This window comes from Crocodylus porosus, unplaced genomic scaffold (assembly GCF_001723895.1).
Source record: "Crocodylus porosus isolate Cpor-Errol unplaced genomic scaffold, CroPor_comp1, whole genome shotgun sequence".
Taxonomy (NCBI): domain Eukaryota; kingdom Metazoa; phylum Chordata; order Crocodylia; family Crocodylidae; genus Crocodylus; species Crocodylus porosus.
Genome location: NW_017728947.1, coordinates 44242708 through 44268601, shown reverse-complemented (window position 1 = coordinate 44268601; position 25894 = coordinate 44242708). Strand labels below are relative to the sequence as shown.

Sequence of the window (25894 nt, the reverse complement as noted above, 5' to 3'; positions counted from 1 at the left end):
TCAATGGTAACATGCACCGTTTATGACATAGCTCTGTCCCCTGTAGAGACAGTGCTAAACATACAGGTGCCCTGAAATAATTGGGGGGAGGGGAAGACAAACAGAAAACACTGGACAACTAGTAGATTATGCATTGTAATAATAAGAACATGGAGTTAGGAAGAACCTAAACTTCCCTTTACAAGAATGAGTTGAAGAAGTCTTTATTGGTGGCAGAGAAGCATGACTCTTATTTACTAAGATTCAAAGTTTTTTGGGGGGAGCCAGAAGGTAGTCTCTGCTGACTTTTGCTCACTTTGTGAAGCTGTCCCAGCAATCACATGCTTGTGAAATCTCTCCAAAACCTGGACCTGTTTGTGGCGGATGAGGATGTGGGGACGGATCTTTGCAATGGCTTCTGTTGCTTCTTGAGGACTCCAGTTGTGCACCTGGAAAAGCAGAGTTCTGTAAATGAGAAGCCACCCAGCTCATTGTTGGTTAGTACAGGCTTGAAACACATGTTCTTCTTGAGCCACTCAACTCTTAATGTGAGCTTCTGAGAAGATACTCCATTACCCAAAAGAAATTGGGAGAAACCTGGTGTTCCATTTCTCCCCTCAAGCTCCCATAGCATTGCAGGTAGTTTTGTCCTAATCCCAGCTTTACTCAGCTGGATGTCCTTTCTTCAAGCAGGTGAAACTGCTTGTACCCAGACAGCCACTGCCACTAATGCAGTACCTGAAAGGAGAACTTCCCAGCTAATATTTAGAAATACTAACAGCTGCATGCACACCTTCACTACCAGGGCTATGCAGTTACAAATCTTCATCCAGTTGCACTGTTAACTGTTCAATTCAATTTCGTATGGTTGAGTTAACTTTCTTCATGCATTAAGTAGACCATTATAGAACTACTAGCCAATTGCCCATCAGGAATGGCTTCGTGCCTCCCCCTCCCTAGTAGGAGTGCAGTGCTGGCCTCACCCTCCTGCTCCCCACCTCCTGTCTAGAATGCTCTTGTAGCACTGATTGGTTGTTTCAGTCAGCATCGTGACTGGCTGCTGACACAACCAATCAGTGTTCAAATAAAGCTAAGGCTTTTATTATATGAAAATTCCAGTTACTGCTCGATAAGCTTCCCTTCTGTCTCAGCACTGAAGATTTCTTTTTTGTTTTCTTCAAGTGCTGTGTGCTCAGACTTAGTGATCCAGCCACCCTGATCCATAGGGGAGGCAGAGCTAGTCACAGGCTTCTATTACAAGAATTACGGAGTAGCCAGAGAATTCCAGATTAGAATAACAGGTCCTTGAGGTGCTATTCAGAAAGTAGCCACAGGTACCACATTATGTCATTTGAGGCTTAGGAAGTTCAGTGAAGCAGTTTCTACTCTTGCACATTACAGTCAGGAAACACCGCTACTCAAATTCGATTTTCAGTGTCCATGCTGACAGATTAACTGTCACAGGCAAAGCTGTGCAAGGGAATGACAATCAGACAAGCTGTATAAAATGACAGTTACATTGTCATTTCACTAGCCAGTCATTGTCTTGAGGGCAGGGGAAATTGAATACCAGAGGCTTCTTCCCATGATAATGTCAGTGCTCACTGAGAGGAAAACAGGAATACAGGCAGTCCTCAGACTTACAACACAATTGGTTCCTGAAAACCACGTGTTAAGTCAAAACATTGCAACTTATAACATTATTTCCTATGGGAAAATTGGTTCCAAATGGGGGATTGGTTCCTAAACCAAGGCCTGATACCCTATTTTCACCAAAAATAACGCAGAATGTTATACTCAATCAAATACAGATGAGTAATATAGCTACATTAATGTATTTATATTGTAAATAGCAATCATTGATTTGGAAGGACTTTTTTGAGGAGATTTTGCTGGACGTTTTGAAGGGCTCTTGGTTGGACTTTTTGAAGGGTTCTTGGCTAGAGTCTTCTCAGGAGTCTTGGCTGCAGGTTTTTCGGGAGTCTTGTCTGCTTTCTTAAAGAAAATGTCCAAAGAAGTTTGGACAGATGTTCTCAAGGGACATGGGTGCTGCAGCGAACTTGTTCGCTGGCGTGGCTTGGCATCAGATCAAGTGTTGTAAAGTCAAAACTGACATCAGAAAGTTGAAACAGGGTGTCAATTTATAAAGGTTTTAAGTATGAAATGCTATAACTCGACACATCGTAAGTCAAGGACTGCCGTATTAAAGATCTCTTGCATATTGGTTCCACAAACAGAAGTTTCACTTGTTCATTTACCCTGTGCTTGTCCCTCTCTGCAAGAGTTAAGGGGGTTGACTGGTGGAAAACCCATCCTGTGAGGAGGAGAGCTAGCCACGTGTTCTGAAATCCCCTCTTTTCTCAAATGGTCAAACAGGCCAGGCTCAGTAAAACTGTAAACTCTTGCACAACTTTTAAAATCATGCTTCAGGCAGAGTAAAACCCCTGTTTATGCAGTAGTTTCTTGGGCCTTGCACTCAGCTGAATTTCTTGACTAGAAACAGCTTGTGCAGAACAGCGCAGCATAGCACCATAGCCCTTTACCTGCCCAGAGCTTCTTACAAAAATACGCCCTTTTTGGTATAAACATGTCCTTACTTGAATTAAATACGCTGCTACCATGGTGGCACTGCGTGACCGGCCTGCCTTACAGTGCACATAAACACTGTTACCACATTCTCGGTGTTTCAGGACAAATTCAACACCTTTCTGCAGATTTTCAAGTGTGGGGACTCCAGTCAGGTCCACTGTGCTGAGACGCAGTTGCTCTACTCCCATGGCCTCCCATTCCTGAAATAGAAACTGGATTAAATCAGTCGTGGGGCTTTTGACAACAGGAAAATACAGGACCTGTGCATGGACATGGGTGGGGGGGAAGAATTGTCCCCCTCACCAATAGAGTCAAAGCTGCTGGGTGAAGAAAGGGAACTGAAGGTGACTGCAAGAGAGCAGCTAGGGTGCTGCATGCTCACGCAGCTGCAAGCCACCACAGCAGCAGCAGCGCCCTATCTTTGCTTTCCTTCCTGGGAAAGGCCAGCTGGCAACCAGCCATGTGCTCCTGTGGGTGCCGGGGCCTTACCACCACGCTCCTATGGGGAGAGCGGCTCCTGCCGGCCGGGTGGGGGTGGGTGGCCCAGGCTGGCGGGCGCCGGCTGTGCGTTGGGGTCTCCCATCCGCAGGCTGACCCCGCTTAGCTTCAGGGAGCCCGCGCGTGCCCTGCCCTAGACGCAGGCGTCCCTCCCCACCCGGCCCGCGCCGCTCACCCTTGCCGAGCAGCAGAGGAAGCGGGTCTCGTAGTCCTCGTTGAGGGTCAGCACGGCGCGCACGTTCTCCTCCTGCACCAGCTGCATGGGGGGACATGGTCAGCTCATCTCAGCCCTGCCTGGCCCCGGCCGCCCCCGCCTCTGCCTGCCTTACCCGGGGGCTCCGCGCACGCAGCGGCAGCGCGCCCAGCAGCACGGAGCGGTCGATGCGATGGAAGCCGGGCCGGCGGCGCAGGGGCAGGCGCTCCCGCGCCAGTGTGTACAGCAGCGTCGGGTAGAAGAGCAGCCGCGCGACTACCGCGCCCAGCACCGGCCCCAGCCCCAACCCCAGCCCCATGGCGGGGCTGGGGCGCAGCAGGGGAAGCGGGGCTCGCGGCCGGACTCACAGCGCGGGGGGGGCGCAGCGGATTGGATGAGCGGCCGCCGATAGGGGAAGTGCGGGGGGAAGGACCCAGAGGGGGGCGCGGTGGTTCAGTCCGTATGTGCGCCTCCCCCTCTGACCCGCCATGGTTCGTCCCGGAAGCGCCGCCATCTTGCGGAGCCGGCCTGAGGCTGAGGAACGGAGCGGGTGCGGGCGGATTCCCGGGGCAGGTGAGGGCGGCCGCCGCCAGGAGGAGCCCAGGCCGGGCAGGGACGGCGCGGAGCCAGTGGTAAGCGCGGCCCGCCCTGGCCCCCCGGCGGCGCCTGCCTCCTTCCGCCGTGTCTCGTCTCCCCGCCCCGCCCCCGTGCAACCCCCGGACCCGCAGAGCGGGCCGGGCCCTGGGGCCGGGGCAAGGCGGCTCCGCGCGCGGGGCGGGGGCGGGGGAGGACCCGTGCGAACTGCCCCCTGCTGGGGTCTGGGGCCCGCGGGCGGTGGCCGCTTTGCGCCGGGCTGGTGCGGACCTGCCGGTGTCCGAGGGAGCGCGGGCAAGAAAAAGAGGATTAAGTACATGGCAAAGGGAGGCTTGAGGGGTCGGGAGAGAAGATGTAAGGAAGCTCGGGGGAAAGGGGAGTCGTCGGGAATAAGAAAAATTTAGAGCGGAGATAAGAGTAAGCGGGATCTAAGGCAGGGTGGGGCGTTAATGAGGAGGAGGTTAAAAGGTGAGGCCACAGTGAGATGCAGCACTGAAGGTTTAGCCTGCTATGTTCCAGGGGATTGGCAGGGCAGGTTATCTTTCCCTATGAAATTCACAGGCACTGTCCTTATGCCAGTGGGCATTGGAGACTTGTATTCGAATTCTGCCACAGGTACAGTGGATAGATGTGCTCGATGTTGAAGAAAGCGCACCTGGGAGTCGGTGGGGGCTTTGCCTCTGGCATAAGCTTCTGGTGAGAAGTTGACCAGAGATTGGTTTTGCTGAACATGTTGCAGTGCATCTTTTCTCCCACTTATTTGGGCTTCTGAGTGTTACTGTCTGAGACCTGTAATAGCCAAACTGTGTAGGTGATATAGGTTGCTGTAGACCAGTCCATCAAATGGAGTTTACTGAACTGTGATCCTCTCGTTTCTGTAGTAAATCCACACTTGTTCTCATGCTCAGTGATGTTACGTGAAGCTTGTGCTGGTTTTCTGTCAGAGCAAAGTGTGATGCTGGTCTTCTCGGAACCATTTCAGGAATCCAAATCTAGAATAGTCAGCGATGGCGATACCTTATTTTTTGAGCCTGATGTTTGAAGATGCTGCTTAGCTCCTGGCTGCTTTGTGGTAGGAAAACTTCTGAGGCATAGTGCTTAGATCCTGTAAATCTGGGGTGTCAGATGCGTGGCTTGTGGGTTGTATTCAGCCAGCAGAGCCATGTCATTTGGCCCTCATTACTCCTAGATAGTCCAGGAAATTGGGGGCAGGATGAGATGGATGGGGCTGTTGCCAGAATCTGGGATACCAGCTCCTTTGCAGATATATGTTGGCACTGGGAGGCAAATGGGAGCTGCATTAACCCCAGCGGTCACTGCTCACCTTCCTGCACCCAGTGTCTGGATTTATCCTGCAAGGAGCCTTGTGGTTTAGCTTTGGCCCTGGGGGCTGGGGGCATTTGTCATCTCTGCTCTAACTGACTTTTTTTGAGGTGCTTCTCTGTCCAAATGTATAGACTCCTTGAAGTCAAATGGAATTTACTCACCCAGTTCCAAAGGTGGACCTAGAAGCATCTAGTTTTAGGATCTTCCCTTTAAATATTTGACTCTTTTCTAGGTAGACATAGGTGTGTTTGTCTGAAGTCATGTAAAAGGCAGGGTAGATTTGCATCTTATAGACTAACCAAAATGTATGTGTATGGCACAAGCTTTTGTGAGCTGAAGGTTACTTCATCAGCATCTCATGAACTGAGCTGAGGCTCGCAAAAGCTTGTGCTGTGCACAAGAAATACATCTACCTTATATTTTCTAGAAAACAGGCTTCAAAGCATAATGCTAAAAATGTTTCAGCTCAGTCTGTGCCCGTACTTAAATCTTTTGGTAGTATTAATATAGAAAAATTGTTATGTTTCATGGAGTAGCTGCGCCCTTTCTGAATGATCTTTCAATGATAGCTATTTTCCATCCAGCACAAGGTTCTAATGTTGAATTGGAGAGGAGGTCTGAGAGAGTACACCCCCTGATCCTGCTCATGTAAAGTTAAACACACAAGTTTATCTGAGCAGTCCCAATCAGGTAAATGAGACTATGTATGCACACAAGTGTTTATAGGATCAGGTTCTTACTTCTCACCAAATTCAGCAGAAAGCTGGGATTAAAAATGTTGGAAGAAATATTTACCTTTTTTTAACATCAACACAGGAAATTACATGAAAATTAAATTATTTTAAAATTTGATTACTTCTAAATGCTGTGTCTATATTAATGTATGAGTGGTAGAACTTTCCTTTCATTAATATATACTTCTCTCTTCTCTGCATGGTCATTTTGAACTCTATAGTTTCATAGTCTTATACAGTAGAAATTTTATTATTCTTGCATTTAAAACGTATTTTTAATGATTTTTCTCTCTCATTATCTAGTTATCAGAATATCTTTCATCAGCAGCATTATTAAAGATGAGGAACTGCTCCATCTATTTTGTTCATTTTTAGTAACCTGAACTTCAGCATGCATCCACAGATCTTCCCACAGTACACATCCATCACAAAGCTGCCCATATCTGCCAGTTTTTAAATGATTTTTAGAACTGGTTAGAGGCATATTAGTTACAAATAAGTGTTCACTTGTGCTCTTACAGTATCTTTTCTGCTAATGTTGCTGATATTTCAGAATCTGTACCTTCCATGCCACCTAACCATGTCTGTCAGTGCATTCTGGGAAGATCTGTGCAGTTATCTCAATGCCTGGCAGAAATGCACAGATAAATGGCAATATCAGCACATAGTAGAGTGCATTCTGGGTATTCTCTTGTACAGAGGGGAAGGAAAGCTGTGCAAGTAGTTATACAAGTGTAGTTGGAGTATTCAATCCTGCCTGCAAATACAATAGCTACTAATAGGAAGAACCATGTTTTAGTTTAATTTTGTGGCAGAAAGAACTGTAGGTAGCTGTCACATTTTTGTCCATGCAAAACTTATTGCATCCTTTTTTATGTCCCTTTCCTTAGTCTCTTGCAGTCTCTTTCATTTCTCTTAAAGAAGCTGAGTAATCATGAGGTGAAAGATTAAAAAAGGTAGTGGGTTAGAAACTGGCTATGGAAAATAAAATAAATATTGCAGTAAGAAAAAAGTTAGTTTTCACCATGGCAAAAGTTTAATAGAATAGTGCTTTAAGGAAATAATTCTTTATACTGCATAACCTTTTCTGTGGAGATCACAATACAGGATCTTATGGGGTTCAGGAGTTTAGTGGGATGCCAAAAAGGGATTTTTAGGTTTGGATTGTGGGACCATCCACAGTTTCACCCTTGCTTGTTTCTGGTCCCATCCTAGCTCTCTTCCCTTTGTTCCTCTGCCACCTTCCCCTTCCAGTCTCCTTTTTCCTCAGTTTCTGAGACTGCTTGTGTCACGGGAGGTAATATGGAATCTATTCCAGACCATGCACTTTTTTCAAGGTTTCCAAGACTTCACACTAGGCTAGAATCCCAGGTACTCAAAGGAAAGAAGCATCCAAGTTTTAAAATCAGAAATAGTCATTCAGAGAGGTGGCATCTAACATGATATCTAGTCTTCTAATTTATAATATATGAGTCACTGCTGAAGTAGACTGGACTGGGAAGGACCATCATGTGCATGGCTGCCTCCTGGCTTTTCATGAATTACCGCTGAGAAGTGAGAGCTGGTGATGGTCAAAGGAGTGCATGTACTTTGTCTGATCAGTTTCCTTCCTTTCTAATTTATCCATTTCTCCCTCTTTCAAGAACCCTCAGCAAAAAAGGCAAGTGTAGTGAGCTATCCTTCATTCTTTTGCACATTAGAACAGTGAAACCAGTCCCAGGAAGGGGTAAGGACTGTACTTGAATGTATTTCTAGTTGAGAAGAAATGAGGCAGTTGACAAGTGCTCAGTTTAAAGATCTAACATTTTGGGGGAGGTGCAAAGATTTAAAATAGAAATGTCACAGTCCACCCTGACTACAAAGGACAATTTCTGTCATCAGTTGACTAACTCATTGGCAAACTCAGGCACAAACAGCTCCGTTTGCTTTTCAACCTATTCAGTTCTGGTATTGCTCCTTGTCTTTTGATTTGCCACTCCTTCAGGCTATTTAAAAAGTAATTTATGGTCTTGGCAACCACCTTCTGGGAGGAAGGGGTTCATCTCTCTCTCCTGTGTTTAGTGACTGTTGGTAGGGGTTTCATCAAAAAACAAATCCTCAGGAATTCTCAGAAATAGGAATAATGAACTGATAATTCTTTATAACATGGTTGTCAGACTCACTTGGGGCCCTGATATGGATCTGAGTGCAGGGCTCCTTATGGGGCATATCCAGCACAGGTGGCCACAGTGGTGGAGGCAGTGAGGAGTTCACTGCAGATGGCCAGAGCTAGCATGGCCCTGAATTCTGCAGTGGGCCATGTCTTTTGGTTGCCCACCACTAGCCCAGCAGGCTACATAGAGCAGCCCTGTGGGCCAAATCTATACAGTCCTGCTGTATAGATAATTCACCTGCAGGTAGAAATAGACTTACAATTTCAGTCTCAAGATTTCACAAGTGCTAAAGCGAATTCTTTAATTGTAAGAGTCAGTCAGGATATACCACTTTGTCTTGTTACTGGTCATGTGTGTACACAAGGGTTGTCAAACTCATCTAGCTTCATGGAGTCAGTGTGGCGGGCAGTTCATGTAGCGCAGGCTGCATAGGTGCCTCGCCAGAATGCCGTGGCATGCTGGCTCTGATGTGTGGGTCTAGTCTTATAGTCCTGATGCAGACCAGCCCTGGGGGTAGCATGCAGGGCCAGTCTGATGGGGTGCCACATGCACATGCCAGGCCCAGCCCTGTGTGCTACATGCAACATGTGCCGGTCCTGGTCTAGAGCTGCATGTAGCATATGGGACCAGCCTGGGGCTCACACTGCATGTGGTGTTCCCACTGGACCATCTCTGCACACTGACCCTGTCATGCAGAGAACGTCTGTGGACCTGATCTGGCTCTAGAACCAGTGCACAGGGTCAACCTAGCAAGTCATCTCATGTAGCACATGCCAGACAAGCTCCATGTGCTGCATGCAGGGCTGGGGTCAGGGCCAGCACATGCCACATAGGGTCAGGCCAAGACCCATGGGCTGGATCTGGTCCCCAGGCAGCATCTTTGAGACCCTTGGTGTACACACTGTAGTGGATAATTGGGCATGCATGATCTCTTCAGTTTTTCTTCATGTCCTTCTTTCCATTCAGTGTAGCCCATCCTGTCAAGAGAATTCATCTTGCCTATGTAAGGTGATTCTGTAGTAATAGCTTTTTCTGCAGTGTCCTGTACAAAAACTGGACATCGGTGGTTTTTCTACTTAGTGCCAGGTTCAGAGGTTTGGCAGCTAACATGGCGAGGAGGTCCATTCGGGGAATTAGGTCACAATAGGGGAGGAAATAGTATAAACTGATTAATGCCAAAGTTCTGTGCCTTCTAGAAATCTACCTTCTAATGTGCTGGGCGCAATAGAACATCTAGTTCAGGGTTTCCTAACCCATGGGTCACGACCCAAAAGTGCTTCACAAGAATGTATGAAAGGGTCGTAAAAAAAACTTTACAAATGGATTCTCCTTTAAAGAATAAAAACTTGGAACTGGCTTTTCCCTTGCAGGCTTGCAGAGTTCCAGCCTGCATGGGGCTGCTTCGGGGGGGCCCCCCATGCCTCAAATATACCTCACCTTGCTCCAGACACCCACCCCTTGCCGCACACTGGGGGCAGCAGATCAGGAGTGGGGGGCACTGCATCAGGACTGGCCATCAGTGTTTCAAGTAGGTACAAAAAGTGGTTGAGAATCACTGCTCTGGTCCATCTGATCTTAGTAAAAGGAAAAACATCGTGGCTATCTGGCTAAGCGGAGAATGTAGATCAGTTGGAGAGAAGTCTTCAGACTGCTGTGTTTCAGCTCCTAGCAGGGAATTTCACAGCCTCACTGCAAATTCCCCCTCCTTTTGAAGAAAAAAGAGAGTCTAAGACCTTTCTCCTGTACCTGGTCAGTAGGCTTTCTGTATGTATGTTCTCATACTGTCAGGCTCATGAAGGAGAAGGTAAAAGTAATGTTAGTGACTGTGTATCAGCAAAGAAGGCATCTGTTCTCTAGTTCCTTGATTATAGGCTGGCCTAACCATATTTCCTTTTCTTTTAGAAAGGATCTGCTCTCCCAAGGGTCAAGTTTTTTAGATAAAGGCAGAATACCAGTGACTAACTACATAATTTTTGACCAACCTCATATGAAGGTGGATACTTTGAAGGTGTTCCACTTAGACTGTGTACAACCCAAGTGGAAGTTTTCCTAGATGCATTTATAAGTGTTACTGGTTTAACTTAAATTTAAAACATTACATCAGTGTTTCTCTGTCTTGTATATAATTACTTAATGGACAGAAATTGATTATTTGCTGATTAACAATGACCCCTCCCACCTCATTCTCACTTTTTTTTAAAATAAATGTATTAATGAAAAGACCATCCAGGCAACCCAATTGGACTTCATTAGCATAAGGCATGTAATTCATTACTTTGTTAAAATAAGTTATATAAGAAAGTACTAGGCATACGTTTCTTACCAAAATTCCTTCCTATTCTTTTTCCTGGGGTTAAAGAATACAGTAGTGATGGATGATCATCAGAAGGCTGTTTTCCCTCTTCCTGAGTCTCTCTGAAGGCCTTTTATAGGAGAGAAGTTAGTAGGCAACAGGCTAGAGATTTCAGGATGATGCTTTGCTTTCTGGACCTTTAAGAACCAATCTAAACTAGTTTCTTAATAGATCCTTGGAAGTTATCGATTGAACAGGCTTTTACTCTGAGCAAGATTTTGCTCTTTAAAAAAAAAAAATAGTGGAGTCTTTCTTATCTCTGATATGCACCTGGCTAACTAACCACTGCCTGGGGCTTCCTAGCCTTGATGGCACCAGTTACACTTATTCACACTAACTGGGTTCCAGGAATTCTTTAGGACTCTTGTTTTCATGCCTCCATTAAAAATAACACCAGAGACTTCTGGGAAAGCTTGGACAAGACATTAACAAAGTTAGGAGTTATAATATGCTGATATAGAAGGTATAACTCTAGAAAGATTATTTGTATGTTTAAAACTAAACCTTCAGCATGCATTCTGTATCATTTCTGATAGCCTAAAGTTTGTGTCAACAATATGCTAATGTGGTTTTAAAATAAGTTATACTGTTTTGGCTTCCATTTATAAATTTACCAAATAAGCTAACCTGGTATTAACCAGGTTTAAATGAGTACAAATGCCTGCAGGGGGTTGTATAGCTTTAACTAAATTGGTTTAAATTCACTATTTTATTTAAACCAGAGCAATTTTGTGCGTAGATCAGGGCTGACCTTTCATATTCTAGAATCTGGCTGAAGTTCATAGAAGTGATGCAATAAATGTCTGTTTCTGGCTTTGCTTTCTGTCACAGATTTAGGAGCTCTTCAGTGATCGTTTGAATAAAGATACATATTTCACTGTTAAAATATCATGAAGCTACAGTATCTAGCACACTTTCTTTCACAGGCAGAGAATTTCTTTGTGCTTAGACATCAAGCACAAGCTGTATTCATAAATCATTTTCTTAAGGTTCATTAAGAACAAAATTGAGGTGCCATGGTAAAGAGTAACACCTTGGCTCCGTATTCATTTGAGTCTCTCAAGAATGTATCTGGGTGTTTCATTTCAGTCTGGACCTCTTAGTAGCCCTTACTTCTGCTCAAATGTTTCACAGTACTAAGGTGGGTCCTTCACATGCACCTGACCTCCTTCATAAATTAAACTTAGTGTTACATAACCCCAAGGAATTGTGCTTGTCTACTTTTGCCCAAGAGAGGAGGTCTAATAGTACATGCTAGCCATTGGTATTTTAGGGGGTGGAACAAAAAGAAAGTATTTAATCCAGTATTTCAAAGTGGTTGAGACATTGCATTTGTGAAGCCTACACATCAAGGGATGTGTATCTGACAAGCACCATCAAGGCCCATTTGCTGAGACTGGTGGTGCCTTTGGAGGCTGAGAGATCTTACCACATGAGGACATGTGCAGGGTGGACACCTAGTCATGCTTTGCAGAATTATACATCATGGGGTTAGGGATGTCACTGGATACTGCTTTTGGTGGTTAGAGGGTGATCCATAGGGTGGTTTTCCAGAAGCAGAAAAATAGTTGAGCCCTGAATATAGTTCTGTTTCAATACTTCCTGAAGGCAGCTTTAATATAAACAAATATTTTTCTTTAACATAGCTATAGCATCCTTAGACTGTTACTCACAGAATGCTTTTTCTAAATTTTCCTGCCAAGGTGCCTGCCTCTTCTTATTGTGGCCTTTCCAAAAAAATCATTTGTGTTGGCTCACTAATAAGTTAATTTTAAAAACAAAATAATTTGCTCTTTTTTCTTCCTCTTTTCTTTTTTTTCTCTTTTGTGAGTCTCAGTACCCAGTCCATGTATTTAAATTATACAGCTTTTAATATATTTTAAAAATAGAGAGCACCATTACCTGCTATTCTGTTTTTTCACAGCAAGGTATATTCTTGGTTAGTTAGCCAATGACTAATTAAAATGATAAATACAAAATTCTCTCCCTGAGAAGCTTGCTTAATTCTTTTGAAGTGCAAAATGCAGTTTTGACTGTTCAGTTGCAAAAATAAGAGGTTATACTGATTGTTGTATTTTCACAATTGAGCTGTAGTAACCAAGCTAGAGGTTCTCTTTCTACTAACCAAAGGGAAAACTTGTAGTAGCCAGTTTAGAAAAGTATCAACACAGATCGGCCAAAATTATTGCTGCAGATTAGTTAAAAAATTATTCAGGTAGGTGAGTGCGCAGGTGCTTCTAAAGCAACTTGGAAATTATGACCTGTGTAGATCAGATGGTAATTTTTTAACATTGATAAATGTTGATAAATTGGAAAATTTTCCCTGTAATTGAGTTTTATTTTTGCAGAGCTGGTAATGTAAGGATTTTGTTTGGTTGTGGATATTGAAAACTACTTTATAACTAAAATGAACTCTGCTAAATTATACTTAAAGTAAAAGTCAGAATGGAACTTCTTTTTTGTGCACCTTAATTATTTTTCTTCTCCAGCACTGTATGACAGTGAATGAGTGTGAAGGAGCTTGTCTTAGTAATGGCCCCTTACAGCAACCATTTATGGGTAAAGCAGTTCAGCTCCCTCCTCCTCTCTCTAAGAGAGCTGAGCAGAATCTGGTCTGCTGGAGCTGTCGTTCCACTTTCTGCTTTCTATATTTATACAGCAGCAGCAGTACACTATCTAGCTAGACAGTGTGGCTTGCCTTGTGCACACTCGGCGTTTGTTGATCAGAATTGTGAGCCAGGGCTTGCAGTCTCTGTTCTTGCGTCCGTTCATCTGTCTGTTTGTCTCTGCGTCTCTGGGGAGGACTGACGTTCCAAGTGGAAAGGTGATCTGTTTGTGGGGGGTCTTCTGTAAGTTGTAATTCATGGAAGTTGGGATTTAGGACTGGGAGTGGAGGAGGGTGTGCAGTTGCCTTGTTGGGCAACTGTAAAGGGTAAGTACTTATGTCAGAAAGGTGCTATAGACTTCAGGAGGAGAGCTGCACTTCTCTGGGGCACTTTGTTGACTCTGCCAGCCTTGGCATCTGGGATTAATAAAGGCTAGACCTTGCCCAAGAAAAGTTGTTGTCACTGCCTGCCATGAAAATTAGTGAAATCTAGATCCTATACTAGAAGAGCCATGTGCTGTTTACCTGTTATGGGTAGGGGGAATTAATGACAAACTAGACCCTGCCCAGCCTACTTTTGAATAAGGAGATACAGTGTAGATGAGTGCTGGTGGTTGAGGCTATACAGAATGCCTTATTTGGAAGAGCTAGAAACGAACTGCTTTCTCTGGCTCTGCATTTGTATGAACCTCTCACTAAGGCCCTGTTTACGCTAGGGATATCTTTAAAAAGATGTTTGTCTTTGATACTGGTTCAGTTGAGCTGGTGACAGCATGGTAAACAGTGTTGATAAAACATGCTCTTAGCAGGGTTAGTGAAATGATACAGAAAATAGTGGCAGCAGCTAGGCTAGTCATTAGCAATGGTGGGAAATTTTGAAAACATTTCCTAAGGCTCAGGGCTAAAACATTTGCAACTTCCGCTGACTTCTTTTGGCGTTATGGGTGTTGTATGCCTATGGAGATCAGGCCCCAAGCCTTTAAGTTTGGCTATAGAATGTTTCTGCTGTGTCCTGCTTGTAAAGGGAGAAGTTTTGCTATGAATTTCTTTAAGTCTCTGAAGAGACCTGGAATTAATTGATTTCTTTCTTAGCATTTCACTGTCCCCAGCCTGTTCCCAGTATTTGAGATTGAGGCCTGTCTCCCTCCCCCCATCCAGAGAAAACAAGAATGTTCTGGATGTGAAGGGACTCAGGCTGCTGCAGCAGTGTCTGAAATATGATCAAAACAGGAGAGTGTGCCATTGATGTTATGGCATGGTGTATAAAAATCAATGATCATTTAAGTCATGATTTAAATCGAATCCACCCTATGTGATGGAATATCATCTCTCTGTAAACTTATTCCTGAGGTTGTTTTGTGTTGTGGCTGGGTTGGATCTTTGTTGATGGCAGAATGTGGACACGCGCTAGCAGTTGTGCCCTTTTCATGTGGCAGTTCTGTGACATTCATGTTGCATACATGGCTTCTGAGGTGCTAAGCCCTCCTCTTTGCAAGTGCCAAAGAACCTGAAGTGTCTTTCAGTTGCCATATCCATTTGGAGCTGTTACCTTTTCTTTTTTCTGTTTGCCCATTTCCTGTCTCCCACAACTGGCCCATCCTCCGTCATTTATTTTAGAAGAGCAAAGTACTAAAGATTGAACTGGAACAGGTGCTAGTTTAAAATACAAATTAGAATTAAAAACTGGGACATTACCAGTGGAGTTGCTGGTCCAGGGTACTACAAGATTACCAAGCTCCTCTATTCTCTGACCTTTGAAATGCTTCAAAGTATCCTTTTTAACTTCAGCCTTAACCTTGTAAGGAAAGCAGAAGTAGGTCTAAATGCAACTCTTTGGAAACGACCACTGAGTGGTCTCTTATTCATCAATATAGCCTGTGATAAGAATCAAGATAATTATCTTGGGTAGTGTGATAGGCAAATATCTGTTCATCAAAGGCAGTGGAGCAGACAAGCCAGGCAAGGTCCAGCTTTAGAACGCTTAGTTTCTTGGAAAGAAGGTGCTTTGAAAAACCTTCCTCTGCAGTAAAATCAGCCTTGTTTCTTTGGCCTTTTGGGTCAAAGGCAGCTGCTTGGAGTTATCCTTATTTTTAGAGGCTTGGAAGAGCATAGCATAATGTTTAGGTATTGATGAGCAGAAAATCCTACTTGAAAAGGTATGTTGGGCTTCAGTCTTGAGGGAGAATGCCCACAAGCGTATTCTGTATCTATTAGGATGATTTTTTCATGTCTTATTCTTAGAGATGGGCATATCAGAGCAGGAAGTGAATGGGAATTTAACTTCTGTCTAGCATGCTTTGAAATGGAAGTTCCAAAGTTCCAAGGGAAGGCTTATTTCTAGTTTTCTGCTGGCTACTAATGTTCTCCAATAGTTTAGAAGCTGTTATTATTCCCAGTATTGTTCCTGTTATTGCCTGAAAAGGGCTATAATAAACACGTGTGTGTGTTTATATGTTTGTTATACAGCTAACAGGTTGTGACTGTGTTCAGTTTATTAAATCTTCATTAACTAAGGAAAAATGAGATTCAGGATTCAAGCTGAATTAACTCGCGCACATAAATGAAGGCTAAAACAATGACTTTTGAGGAAGAATTTAAAATAATTATATTTATATAGGTCAGTCGAGTAGTGGAGCAGAGTTGTGTGCAAGTATTAAAAAGCAGCCCATGGATGGGTGAGGAATTTTCTAAAAGGTATAATTAGCAGTAGTGGAATTAAACTGAACAAAAGGTAATGAAGATGAATGTTGGGGTAAACATACTGACAATGAGACTTATTACCAAGTTAAATGTTTTCTCAAGAGAATCTCATCACTTAGGCAATTTTATATTTAAACAGGACAAATCTATGGAAAATTAAATGTGGGGACTTCAGTACTGGACTCTGGTACTCTTAGTATATTTCTGTTGATTATTTTTCTTAGTATTTCAGTCTCATCTCTTTTGCATGCTGATATCACTTTTTGGGGAAGGTCTCCAGAAGTTAAATGGGAGGTGTGAAGGATCAATAGGAGACTCCCATACAGCGGTAAATGTACTTGCAATGTGCAGTAGAGATGTAATGATGAACTCCTTCAGAATGTATAAAAAGTTCAGTACCTGACTTGATGTGTAATGCAAATGTGCAGAGAGCCCTGCTGTCACATTTTGGGAAAAGTTGGAAGGCCCGCTACTGTTTTCAGGGCAGAGAAGATGGAGTTGTGGCATTTGGACCATCATGCCCTGACTCTTGATCACCCCCTCTCCCTTGCATGCACATGCATGTGCGCACACTTTTTTTTATTTTTATTTTTTACAGTAAACAATGGTATAGCCTCCTAGAATCCTGTGAAAGGGGTAAGAGGATTTTGTAGCTGCTTTGATTCCTCATTAAGAGGTTCAGCCAATAGCTATATTTATAGCACTCGTTTTGACATGAAGTTTCTCCAGTCTGCTTCTTCTGTTAACAGTGGAATCTAATGTCACATTATGCCCTGCAGAAAAAAGTGAATGAAGAGAGTAGCCAGAGAAACATGCAAGTGAACAGTGAACAAAAACATGCACGAAACTGCAAACAGGCATCCAAATATTTCTAGTGTTTGGCAACGTGTGATACATTCTCAGACCACAAATGCAGTTGAATGCAGCAGTACTGGGTCACTGCAGTAAAGAGAGTCCTGTCCCACCCCCCCCCTCCTCCTCCCCACCCCCGTAAATGTCTTGGGTCAGGTGACAGATTCAGACCCAGCACTGCAGGGAAATCTGGCAGGACATTGGAGAATCATGAAGAGAATGCAAAACTGCCCTGGCACAGCTGTCAGTGAGCATTAATCATTGCAGGCAAGCTAGACTGGAGAAAGTGTTTGGCAAACTCAGGGAGGACCATGAGGTTTGCTGTGGAATAAAAGGCAACTTAAATCAGTCTAGAAAGAAAGTTCTTTCCCCAAGCTTAGATGACTGTTAGACTTCTACACTTTCTTTTCAAATGATATTTCTCCAAACAAGGTGAAGGCCATACTTAGGATGACATTAAAACTGACCTGATAGTTAATATATTGCTTTTACGTGTTATATCATCCTTGGTTGAGATTGAAAAATCTTGGAGGCAGGAACTATGTTTTCTCTTTATTTTGTACAGTGTGTAGCATCCTTCAGGCATTCTATAAATAATAATCGTGGAAGAATGGGAGAAATTACATAGAAACAGGAATGACAAGGAAATCCAAAGGGAATGTACTGTTTGACGCGCACAAACCTCTGATTTGCTGCAGTGCAAAGGATGAAGTTTTTTAATTGCACAAAGTCAGGAAATTTGAAAGTTTCCACAGCACCACTACAAAATATGGTGCTGTGTGGTAACAGAAATAACATAAAGTATTTTACAAAGTGCCAGTTTTATATGCACAATATTTAAACCTCTCAAAATATTAAAATGTTTTTTGCCTTTGGAAGCAATTTGAATTTACATTCATTCTTTTAAATACAGTAGTGGCCCTGTTCTTTTGCTAAAGTAAATGGTTGAAGTTCCATTCAAGTAAAAAGAAGCTGCGTGCCCTAATGTACTTTAAGAGAAATCAAACTGTTAGAGGTGTTTTGCTGCACTTGTCAACAGACATGGAAGCCGCAGTTTGCGTGGTGTATCATTTACCCAAAATGATGGGCCAGGTAAGAGACTAGGAAAGAACATTAAGAAAATAGTCTTATTCAGTTTCTATTCTTAGAAAATAAGCTTATGTTTGCTGTTAAAATAATTCATTAAACATAATATTCAATGGCACCTAGACTTCTGAAAACCAGAAGAGACAGAGATAAAGTACACATTTGTGCTACCAGGGTCACCTTGTCATGGGGCTTTTCAGGATTAAGATAGGAGATGAGAGTTGCATGGCAGTTTTATGATGGATAAGTGAAAGTTAAGAGTATTAGAATCGTTTGGGTAAGAATGAAAGTGTTGTAAAATAGTAGATGTGGTAGTTTCTGAGTTGGTTCAATTCATGACAGGTGTAGGTAATGACTGTTCAATACAGTTGACCTCAGCACAATTTTTGCTTTCTCAAGAAGATGACGTTAGACCTGTGCTGTAGTTCATGGGCCATGTTCCTCAAGTGATATGCGTGGTCTATAAAGGCAGAATATGTATGTGGGTGGGTGTCTGTTTTGGACAATTTGGTCATTGCTCAAGAGAGTTAAGGTTGTGCTTGTTGCACTTTAACTCTTCATGTTGTCCTTTTCAGAGTTTTGAGTGTCCTTTAACGTGACATTCTGGAAGGGCACAGTATATCACACAGCATTCTTAAATGTTAGCAAAGGCATTTGTCAGCCAGCTTCCTAGTTTTTAAACAGAAATGTTTTTTCTCTGCATTTTTGGTTATTTACATAATTGTAGTTGCCATGAAGTTTGTGATGTGTTCACAAAGTGATAATAGTTGAGGTAATACCTAACTCCAGCGTGATGATTTTCATCAATAGATCTCAAATCATTTTATAAAGGAGGTAAACATCATCATTACTGTTATCTCTGTTTTGCAGATGATGAAACTGAAGATCAGAGAAATTAAATGATTTGTCCTAAAGTCAGTGGCAAAGTCAAGAGCCAGTGGCAGATCCGGGTCTGAGTCCCAGTCTGGTGCCCTGTGTTGCTCTGATTCTTAAATGTTCCTGCACGTCTTGTAGTGAAATGAGAATAATTCCTGTGCTTGGCAATATTTAGAGCAGTGGTTCCCAGCCTTTTTTTGATACTATGGGAGTGGGATGGGGTGCCCAGAGCCAGCTGCCTCCCTCCTGGGGCTGCCCTACTGTCTAGCTTTAACACTGTACATGACTGCTGGCAGCAGAAACCTCTCTCCTGGGCAGACAGGTGGGAGTCCAAGTGGGGGGCTTGTGCCACAACCTGGCAGCTAACCCTTTGCGGCCTGATACTGAGCCGCAGCTTAGTGGTTGAGAACCTCTGGTTTAGAGGATGTAGCTGCTGATAGGAGTGGTTAAAGAAACTGTAGATTGGGGAACAGACCATAATTCTTGACAGTTTTATGATATTATTGTTGCAGTAAATTTTAGCATCTTAGAGTATTCTTTCTCTTCCTCTATCCCCTTTTCCCTCAACATATGCCTCTTTACTATTTCAGGCTTATCACCTCCTCCCTTATTAAGCCACTGGCTGCTGCTGTGCAAGTAAGTGTAAATAAATCGCATGCAGCAGCATACCGGAGGGTTGCACATCTTGGACAGATAGCTTAACTGCACCCCAAGTTGTTCCCCAGTTTGAGCTTTGGCCAAGCCTCCCTAGCCATGACTGACCCAGTATACTTCCACTTCCACTTCCCCTCCTCCTCCCTCTTCTCCACTCTAGTCAGCCAGCATCTCTTTCCCCCTGCCTCCCCCAGGATGTCAAATATTTAATTTAGTAATTTTTTATTGTTTTTGTGTTTTCATTTTTCTTTTGTAATTGGATTGTCATGTGAAAACTTATTGACTAGAAATCCTTATCTAGTCTGTCTGCACATGCACACTGTAATATGTTCAATGTGTGAGTATTTAGCATGAGCTAAGTTAAACAGTTCAACTCTTTTTGGAATAACCTTTTCAGTTTTGCTTCCCCAAGAGAGTCGTGGGTGCCGTGTAATAGGTGGCATAAATGTTTAGTATTTGAACCATTTACAGAAGGATCAGTCATGGTATGAGCCCCAGCTTGGCACACAAAACTTGCCAGAATCTGTCAACCCTTGATGCTGTTTTTTTGAGAAGTGTGCATTCTAAAGACCCCAAATTTGGGATCACTGACCCTACCCTGCACCCTCATCAAGATGCATCTTGTTTTAAGACAGTTTAAGAAAGCATTTGGACTTTAGGCAAACAAGGTTCTTTGGGTAAATCCAATATCTTTTATTAGACCAACTCATATAGTTGGAAAAATTCTTTCTAGCAGGTTTTGGGCACAAACACCATAAGTCGGGCTGAGGAAGCAGCCTGATGAAGGGTGTCTATGCCCAAAAGATATTGGATTTACCCAAAGAACCTTGTCTGCCTGTGTCCTTAAACCAGCGCAGCTATAGCCTATGCTTTTATACTTGAGAGTACTTTGAAAGCTACTTTCTGCTTAAAGGTCAACTTTTCCAACTTGACCACAGGAGAGCTGGCTCTCAGTATGATATAGAGCAGTGGGGACCAACCTTTTTGGCAGGCATGCAGTGAATTAGCTCCAAACCCTTGGAGTGCCACTCCAGTTCCCTTTTGCCTGTTCAGTCTACTGTTCTGCCGCCTTCCTCCCTGTCTGATCTCCTGCTTTTCTTTCTGCCTCCTGTTCTATGTGCTGCTGTGCTGCCTGTCTCCTCCCTGATCTGCATGTGCCACATACACCTGTGTCTCTTGTGGTACTTGTGCCACAGTTTTGCCACCCAGTGTAGATAATTTGTGCTTTCTAATTTAAAAGCTGTAAAGTTTTATAGAGAAAATAAAGGTTTATTTTTGGCAAAAAAAACAACCCCCTTCCCCTCCCTCCCAACCAACAAAACAAAAACAAAACAACCAACAAACCCTCCCGTTATTTATTTTGGAACATACTGGTAAAAATAATCCATTTCCATCCCTTCATTGTCCCTTCCTAAAGTTGACCAGTATATTGACCAGTGAAGTACCAGAAAAAGGTGTGTTTGGCTGCAAAGAAGACATCTAAACCTTGTGAATAAAATCATGTCAAAGTTTTCTGTCATGAAATATTTTTTTTGCAAGACACACTGTTCTTTTGTTTCCCAGCAGTAGTTTGGCATGACATTTCTGTGTGGTTGTTTATTTTCTAAAATCCTAAAAAGTACCATACAAAAAATATGGAAAAGTTACAGAATAAAATGTACAGAGTACCAAGTTAGTCATCCACACAAACCTAACTCTGCTCCTTAATGCTCATGCACTACAGTAGTTTTAAATTATGTGATTGCAAATTGGTTTTCCCCACATGGCAGTGAGGACATCATCTCTGGCTCTTTGAATTTAGAGGGAGAACATTCATTAATTTAATTTACCTTTGAGTCGGGCCCTGAACAAAGTATGGATCCTGTAGACCCTTGTCTTGTTTTGGGTCAGATTCAGTTGATAGTTATTGTGGTATAAATCCTGACTTACCCTGGTATAACTGAGAGAATATGTGGCCCCTTCAGGTGTTTCTCAGCTGGAGTTTGTGGTCCTGTTTTAACACATTACCCCAGGACTGTCAAACTGGCGACCCATGGGCTACATTCAGCACATGAGGGATTAAAGCATGATCCACAGACTACCTGGCTGCTGCTCTGCCTATTGTTCTTGCTGCTGCGGCAGCAGCCAGAGTCTCTGGTGCAAGGCAGCATGACAGGAGCTGGCCAGGTAAGCTCACAGCCTGTATGACAGTGCCAGCATGGAGGGTCTTGTGGGGTATTCATGCTGCTTGTGCAGTGGCAGAGGGGAGGGGAGAGGATGAGCTTACTTACCCACCCACTTAGTGGCAGCACTGGGAAGTTGGGGCTGACCTGCCCTGGGGCAGCAGTAAGGGAAGTCATGGTAGGGAGTGTGGTTGGGCTCGTGCTGCTTGCATGGTAGAGCAGCTCCACATGGCTGGGGCCTGTAACTAGTGTGGCATGCAGCCCCCCAGCTGCTTTGAAAATACAGTCCTGCATTACCCAGTATGATTGTAAATGCTAATAAACCATGCTGTAATACAGGGGTGGGCAAAATACGGCCCAGGGGCAGGATGCGGCCTGCCAGCCATTCTATCTGGCGTGTGGGGGGCCCCCGAAAATTAAGAAAATTAATATTTATCTGCCCCTGACTGCCTGTCCTAGGCAGCCCTCGATGGCTTGCCAAAACTCAGTAAGCGGCCCTCTGCCCAAAATAATTGCCCGCCCCTGCTGGAATAATTTTTGTGGAAAAACTGGCAGTTAACTCCAGCTGAGATGATGTGTAGTCTGCTGAATATGGATATGTGTATTGATCTGGGAATATCTCCTGTATGCATTCTTGCATGCCTAGGAGGCGCAGTTTGGGAAGTGTCAACGGTGTGCTACTTAGAGGCAAAAACTGTAGTTGACCATATTGTAGGACATGAGGATTGGAGCCACTCCTACATTCAGTGGCACCTATGTTTTTCTTGTTTATCATTTGTGCCAACTGTTTTTGGCATCACTTTTTTTCCTGGTTTTGTATCTTTGATTTGTTTCTTTTAATGAGAGATGCAGACAGTGGTAGAATTTCCTTGGTACTCCATAGGAAAATTTGGAAGTAGAAGCTATATCTTGGTGCGTATTATGCGAAGGCAACTACAATATTGCTTTCTTTGCAGAAGAGATGTGGTGGAAGGATGGAAATTGCAGTGGGCAAGTACTTTTTTTTAATCCATGTAACTATGACAATGTGTTGCCACCAGAATCAGGCACTGGGGTAAGTCTGCAGTGAGTGTACTACTTTGTTTATCTTCTCTAATGCTTGGCAAGTTGCTACTACCTCATTATCACATTTACCAAAAAACCTTGTCTGCCTGTGTCATTAGACCAACACCCTCTACTATCCGATGCACATTTTTCTAGGGGAGAGCTACTCAGAGCAGTGCATCACCAGAGCAAAGGTGGTTGAATTCTAACATCCTCTATATGGGGACAGAGCTGTCAGACTTTGTAGCCTTTGTGCCTCATCTGTCTGTATGAGCTAATGTTAAATGGGCCTTATGGTTATGTTGCAAGTGCAGTTAAACTGTATTGTATTAATACTTTTATCAAATCACAAATGTGTGCCAAAGAAATATTCCACCAGGCCTCCTAGAGTTGGCTCTGTCACATTTGCTGTTTGCTTTTTAGAACAGGGGTGGGCAATTGTTTCAGGCGGAGGGCCGCTTACTGAGTTTTGGCAAGCCATCGAGGGCTGCATGACGGGCAGCAAGGGGCAGATAAATATTAATTTTCAAAATTTTTAGGGGCCCTGTGGGCTGGATAGTATGGTCTGGTGGAACACGTTTTGCCCACCCCTGTTTTAGTGTTGGGTGTTTTGCATCCAATGATTTTCACTTTTGAAGTCAGTGAGGCCCAGCTTTCAGCAGAGGTGCCCATGAGTTATGGATTCTCCTGGCTATTTTGGCAGTACTTAAATATTCTTTCTTGTGTTGTTTTGCTCTCTAGTGGGTCAACTGCATGGATCTGGTATTAAAAAATCCATTTTAGAACCCCCTAAAAAATCTTACGGTTTTTCAGCTTATTCTGCAGCAGTTGGAAGCAAAGGTGCATATTTCAGGACTTACTACAGTTGAGTCCCAGAAATGTACCTTGGGTGATGGCTGAAGCTAACCCTCAAATTTCATGATTTTTCAAAATATTATATCCTATTATAAAGGGATTGTTCATGTTCAAGTCTATTTCTTTGTTACTGAGGCCTTGATTAGGGGGTTGTGTTGAGCTTTGGGCTCAGTATTTTTAAGAAAAGGCTTGAACATAATGGAACTTAGGCTATTTTTCAAAGCATTTTTGTTGCTCTGTGAATTAAGGTTCAGAAAACTTGAAAGTTGCATTATGGAGAAAAGGTCAGGAGCGTACGATGAATTTGTCTTTTGGATTCTACAAGGCATGCTTGTAAAAGCTAGGGATCAATCACTCTAATAATAGAAGGCAGAACAAGTGAAGTTTGACCTGTATGAGGAAAAACGTTGCGATTGTAGAACAATCGTGCAAAATTCTCCTTGCTGCAGATGAGTAGCCTTTTATTTTTTCCAGGTGAGTCCAGTAGTACTCCCAGTCATTGTCAAAATAAATGGTAATTGAGAATAATTTTTGGAAAGTATTATTAAAAGGCCATAAAACATTCAGTAAAGCTGTTAGGTATATTAGGGGGAAAAGGTGTGTCTTTTTAAAATGTTCTGACATCCTAATGTACACAGGGCAATTTTTGTATAAATATAAGGTAGGTGGCGCTGTGGGTCAACCCTGGTGCCTCTGAGTAAATTATTGCCTTAGCTCATAGTATTCCTTCTTGTCTCCAGGGAAAGAAATTGGAACCTGAATTTCAAATCGTCATGTTGTGCTGCCACTAAAACCCCAGACTAGGCCTATCATAAGTGCCCCTTGCTCTTTTGTCTCTCGAGCTTGACCTGCTCCCTGATGGCTGTGGTTATAGGGCTAGCACCACCACTGAGAAAAGAATTGCATTCTATTATCTGTGAAACACCAGCAAATATGGCTGCTGTGGAGAGCTCGCTATGTTCCCCGATTTGCAGTATGTGTAAAAAACTTATGTTGCAGATGTTTTGCTCTAATTCAGAGCTTTGCTGTCAGTTTTCATCCTCAGTACATTGTTTAAGCGTTTCCATCTCTAGGTCCCTGGTGTGCTGTGCTGCTACCACTATTATCAAAGTATAATAATAAACACTTCAAGTATTGTGCAAAGTTCTGGCAACAGCTGTACTTTTTCTGCCTTGGAAGGCATGACACAACACAATATTGCTAGGGCCCCACTGCAACATTAAAACTATTTTTATTCTACAGCCCTGCTGTCCTTTCAGTGTTCTCCATGAAGCTTTCTCTTCTTGCATTTTTAAGAAACATTGCAAATAAGCATTGTCTTTCAGAGTCGCATGAAGAAGACTTTGACCACCTCATGATGATGTCTGCTACTAGAAACATGTTTTCCTTTTGCTGGTAGCATGCCTGTTTAGGAGAGCACAGTTCATGTGTTTGTTTCATAGTATTTTTTTGTTTCTAGCTTCAGAACTTTCAATGTTGGGTTTTTTTCCTTGTTTTTTTAGAGTGAAGACTGGAACTCCTAGAGAGAGGTGCATAGTTACAGGTATGAACCAAATACATCTCTCTTTGCTCATATGTTTATTGAAACCTGTTGTCCAAGGTCTTATTAGAGCAAGATTTCTGTCAACTTCAGCAAAGTGAGTGCCCCTTTTCTCCCACCAAAAGCAGTGTCCACTAAACCCTAGCAATTTGCTGTTATGTGCTGCCCAAAGGGGAAGGGCAGCAACTTGTTTGGGGTGGTGAGTGAGTACCAAGCGAACAGGAAACTTCTATACAATTTGTGGTTTAATCATCTTGGTAAAATGAGTGGGAAGAAGGAAACAGTTACTGCCATATTTTCCTAAATCCAGGACAACCCAAATTTAAGACTGCCCCTCAATAATTGGTTCTATACATGGATCTATACATTTTCTATAATTTTTCATGGATAGAATCTAATTATTGCAGGGTTGTCTTAAAATTGTGCCCGCCACCACTGCAGGGGGGAAAGCAGTGGTAGGAAGACAGGTAGGAAGAGTGGGGTAGGCATTGTGGAAGCAGTAGGAGGGGCTCTGGCAGCTTGCCTCTGCCACCTCACTTGTCCCCCTTGTGCCTGCCCCCCTGCAGCCTTGGGCTCCCCTTTCCCCTCCCAATGTGCCCCTTCTCTATCTTTCTGTCCCCACCTTCTTTAGCACCTTATCCTTGCTCTGGCAGGCTCTGTCCCCAGTCTAGCCTGGGGCACAGAGCATGACTCCAGCCTGGCCCCACAGCAGCTTGTCATGGTGAAGAGGCAGCAGGGGGCAGGCAGCCACAGGTGCTGCTCCCTCCCCACCTGTTGGTCTCATACGTGATTCCAAGATAAGGGGAACCCCATCCCCATCTTAAATGGGGCAGAGGAATCTCATCTTGGAATTAAGTAAATACAGTACTGTATCAATTCAGATTTTTTAAAATTTGTTCGTTTCATGGACAAATAAGTGAAGTCCTGTAAACAATCTTGTTCTTTGTGACAGATTGCATGAGCATGGAATGTCATGGGAGAGTGGTCGCTCCTTAAGGAGACGATCCTCCAAGCCCAAAGGAAGGTAATCCCAACGAGGATCAAAGGGAGCAGGAGGGCACACAAGCAGCATCCGGGAATGTCTCCTTGCTAAAAGGGAGG

The 25894-nt window shown here is 43.4% G+C and overlaps 2 protein-coding genes across 11 annotated transcripts in view; one reads left to right on the top strand and one right to left on the bottom strand.

Annotated features, from left to right (window-relative positions):
* Positions 1-186: 186 nt before the first annotated feature.
* PTPMT1 (protein tyrosine phosphatase, mitochondrial 1) lies at positions 187-3593 on the bottom strand. Its single transcript, XM_019551299.1, has 4 exons — positions 3396-3593; positions 3242-3322; positions 2577-2768; positions 187-428 (listed from the first exon to the last, which is right to left on the bottom strand). The coding sequence occupies exons 1-4, from the start codon at positions 3576-3578 to the stop codon at positions 237-239; spliced, it is 648 nt and encodes a 215-aa protein (XP_019406844.1). The 5' UTR covers positions 3579-3593; the 3' UTR covers positions 187-236.
* Positions 3594-3806: 213 nt separating this feature from the next.
* The window catches only part of CELF1 (CUGBP, Elav-like family member 1), a 79538-nt gene continuing 57450 nt past the window's right edge, over positions 3807-25894 (top strand). For 7 of the 10 annotated variants that reach the window (XM_019551294.1, XM_019551291.1, XM_019551290.1 and 4 more), the window contains exons 1-2: positions 3807-3891; positions 24756-24796. The gene's annotated coding sequence lies outside the window, so the exon portion shown is untranslated. Of the gene's footprint in view, positions 3892-5804; positions 5828-5848; positions 5870-24755; positions 24797-25894 lie in introns of those variants that run through there. The other 3 variants (XM_019551297.1, XM_019551296.1, XM_019551295.1) reach the window with 3 other exon arrangements.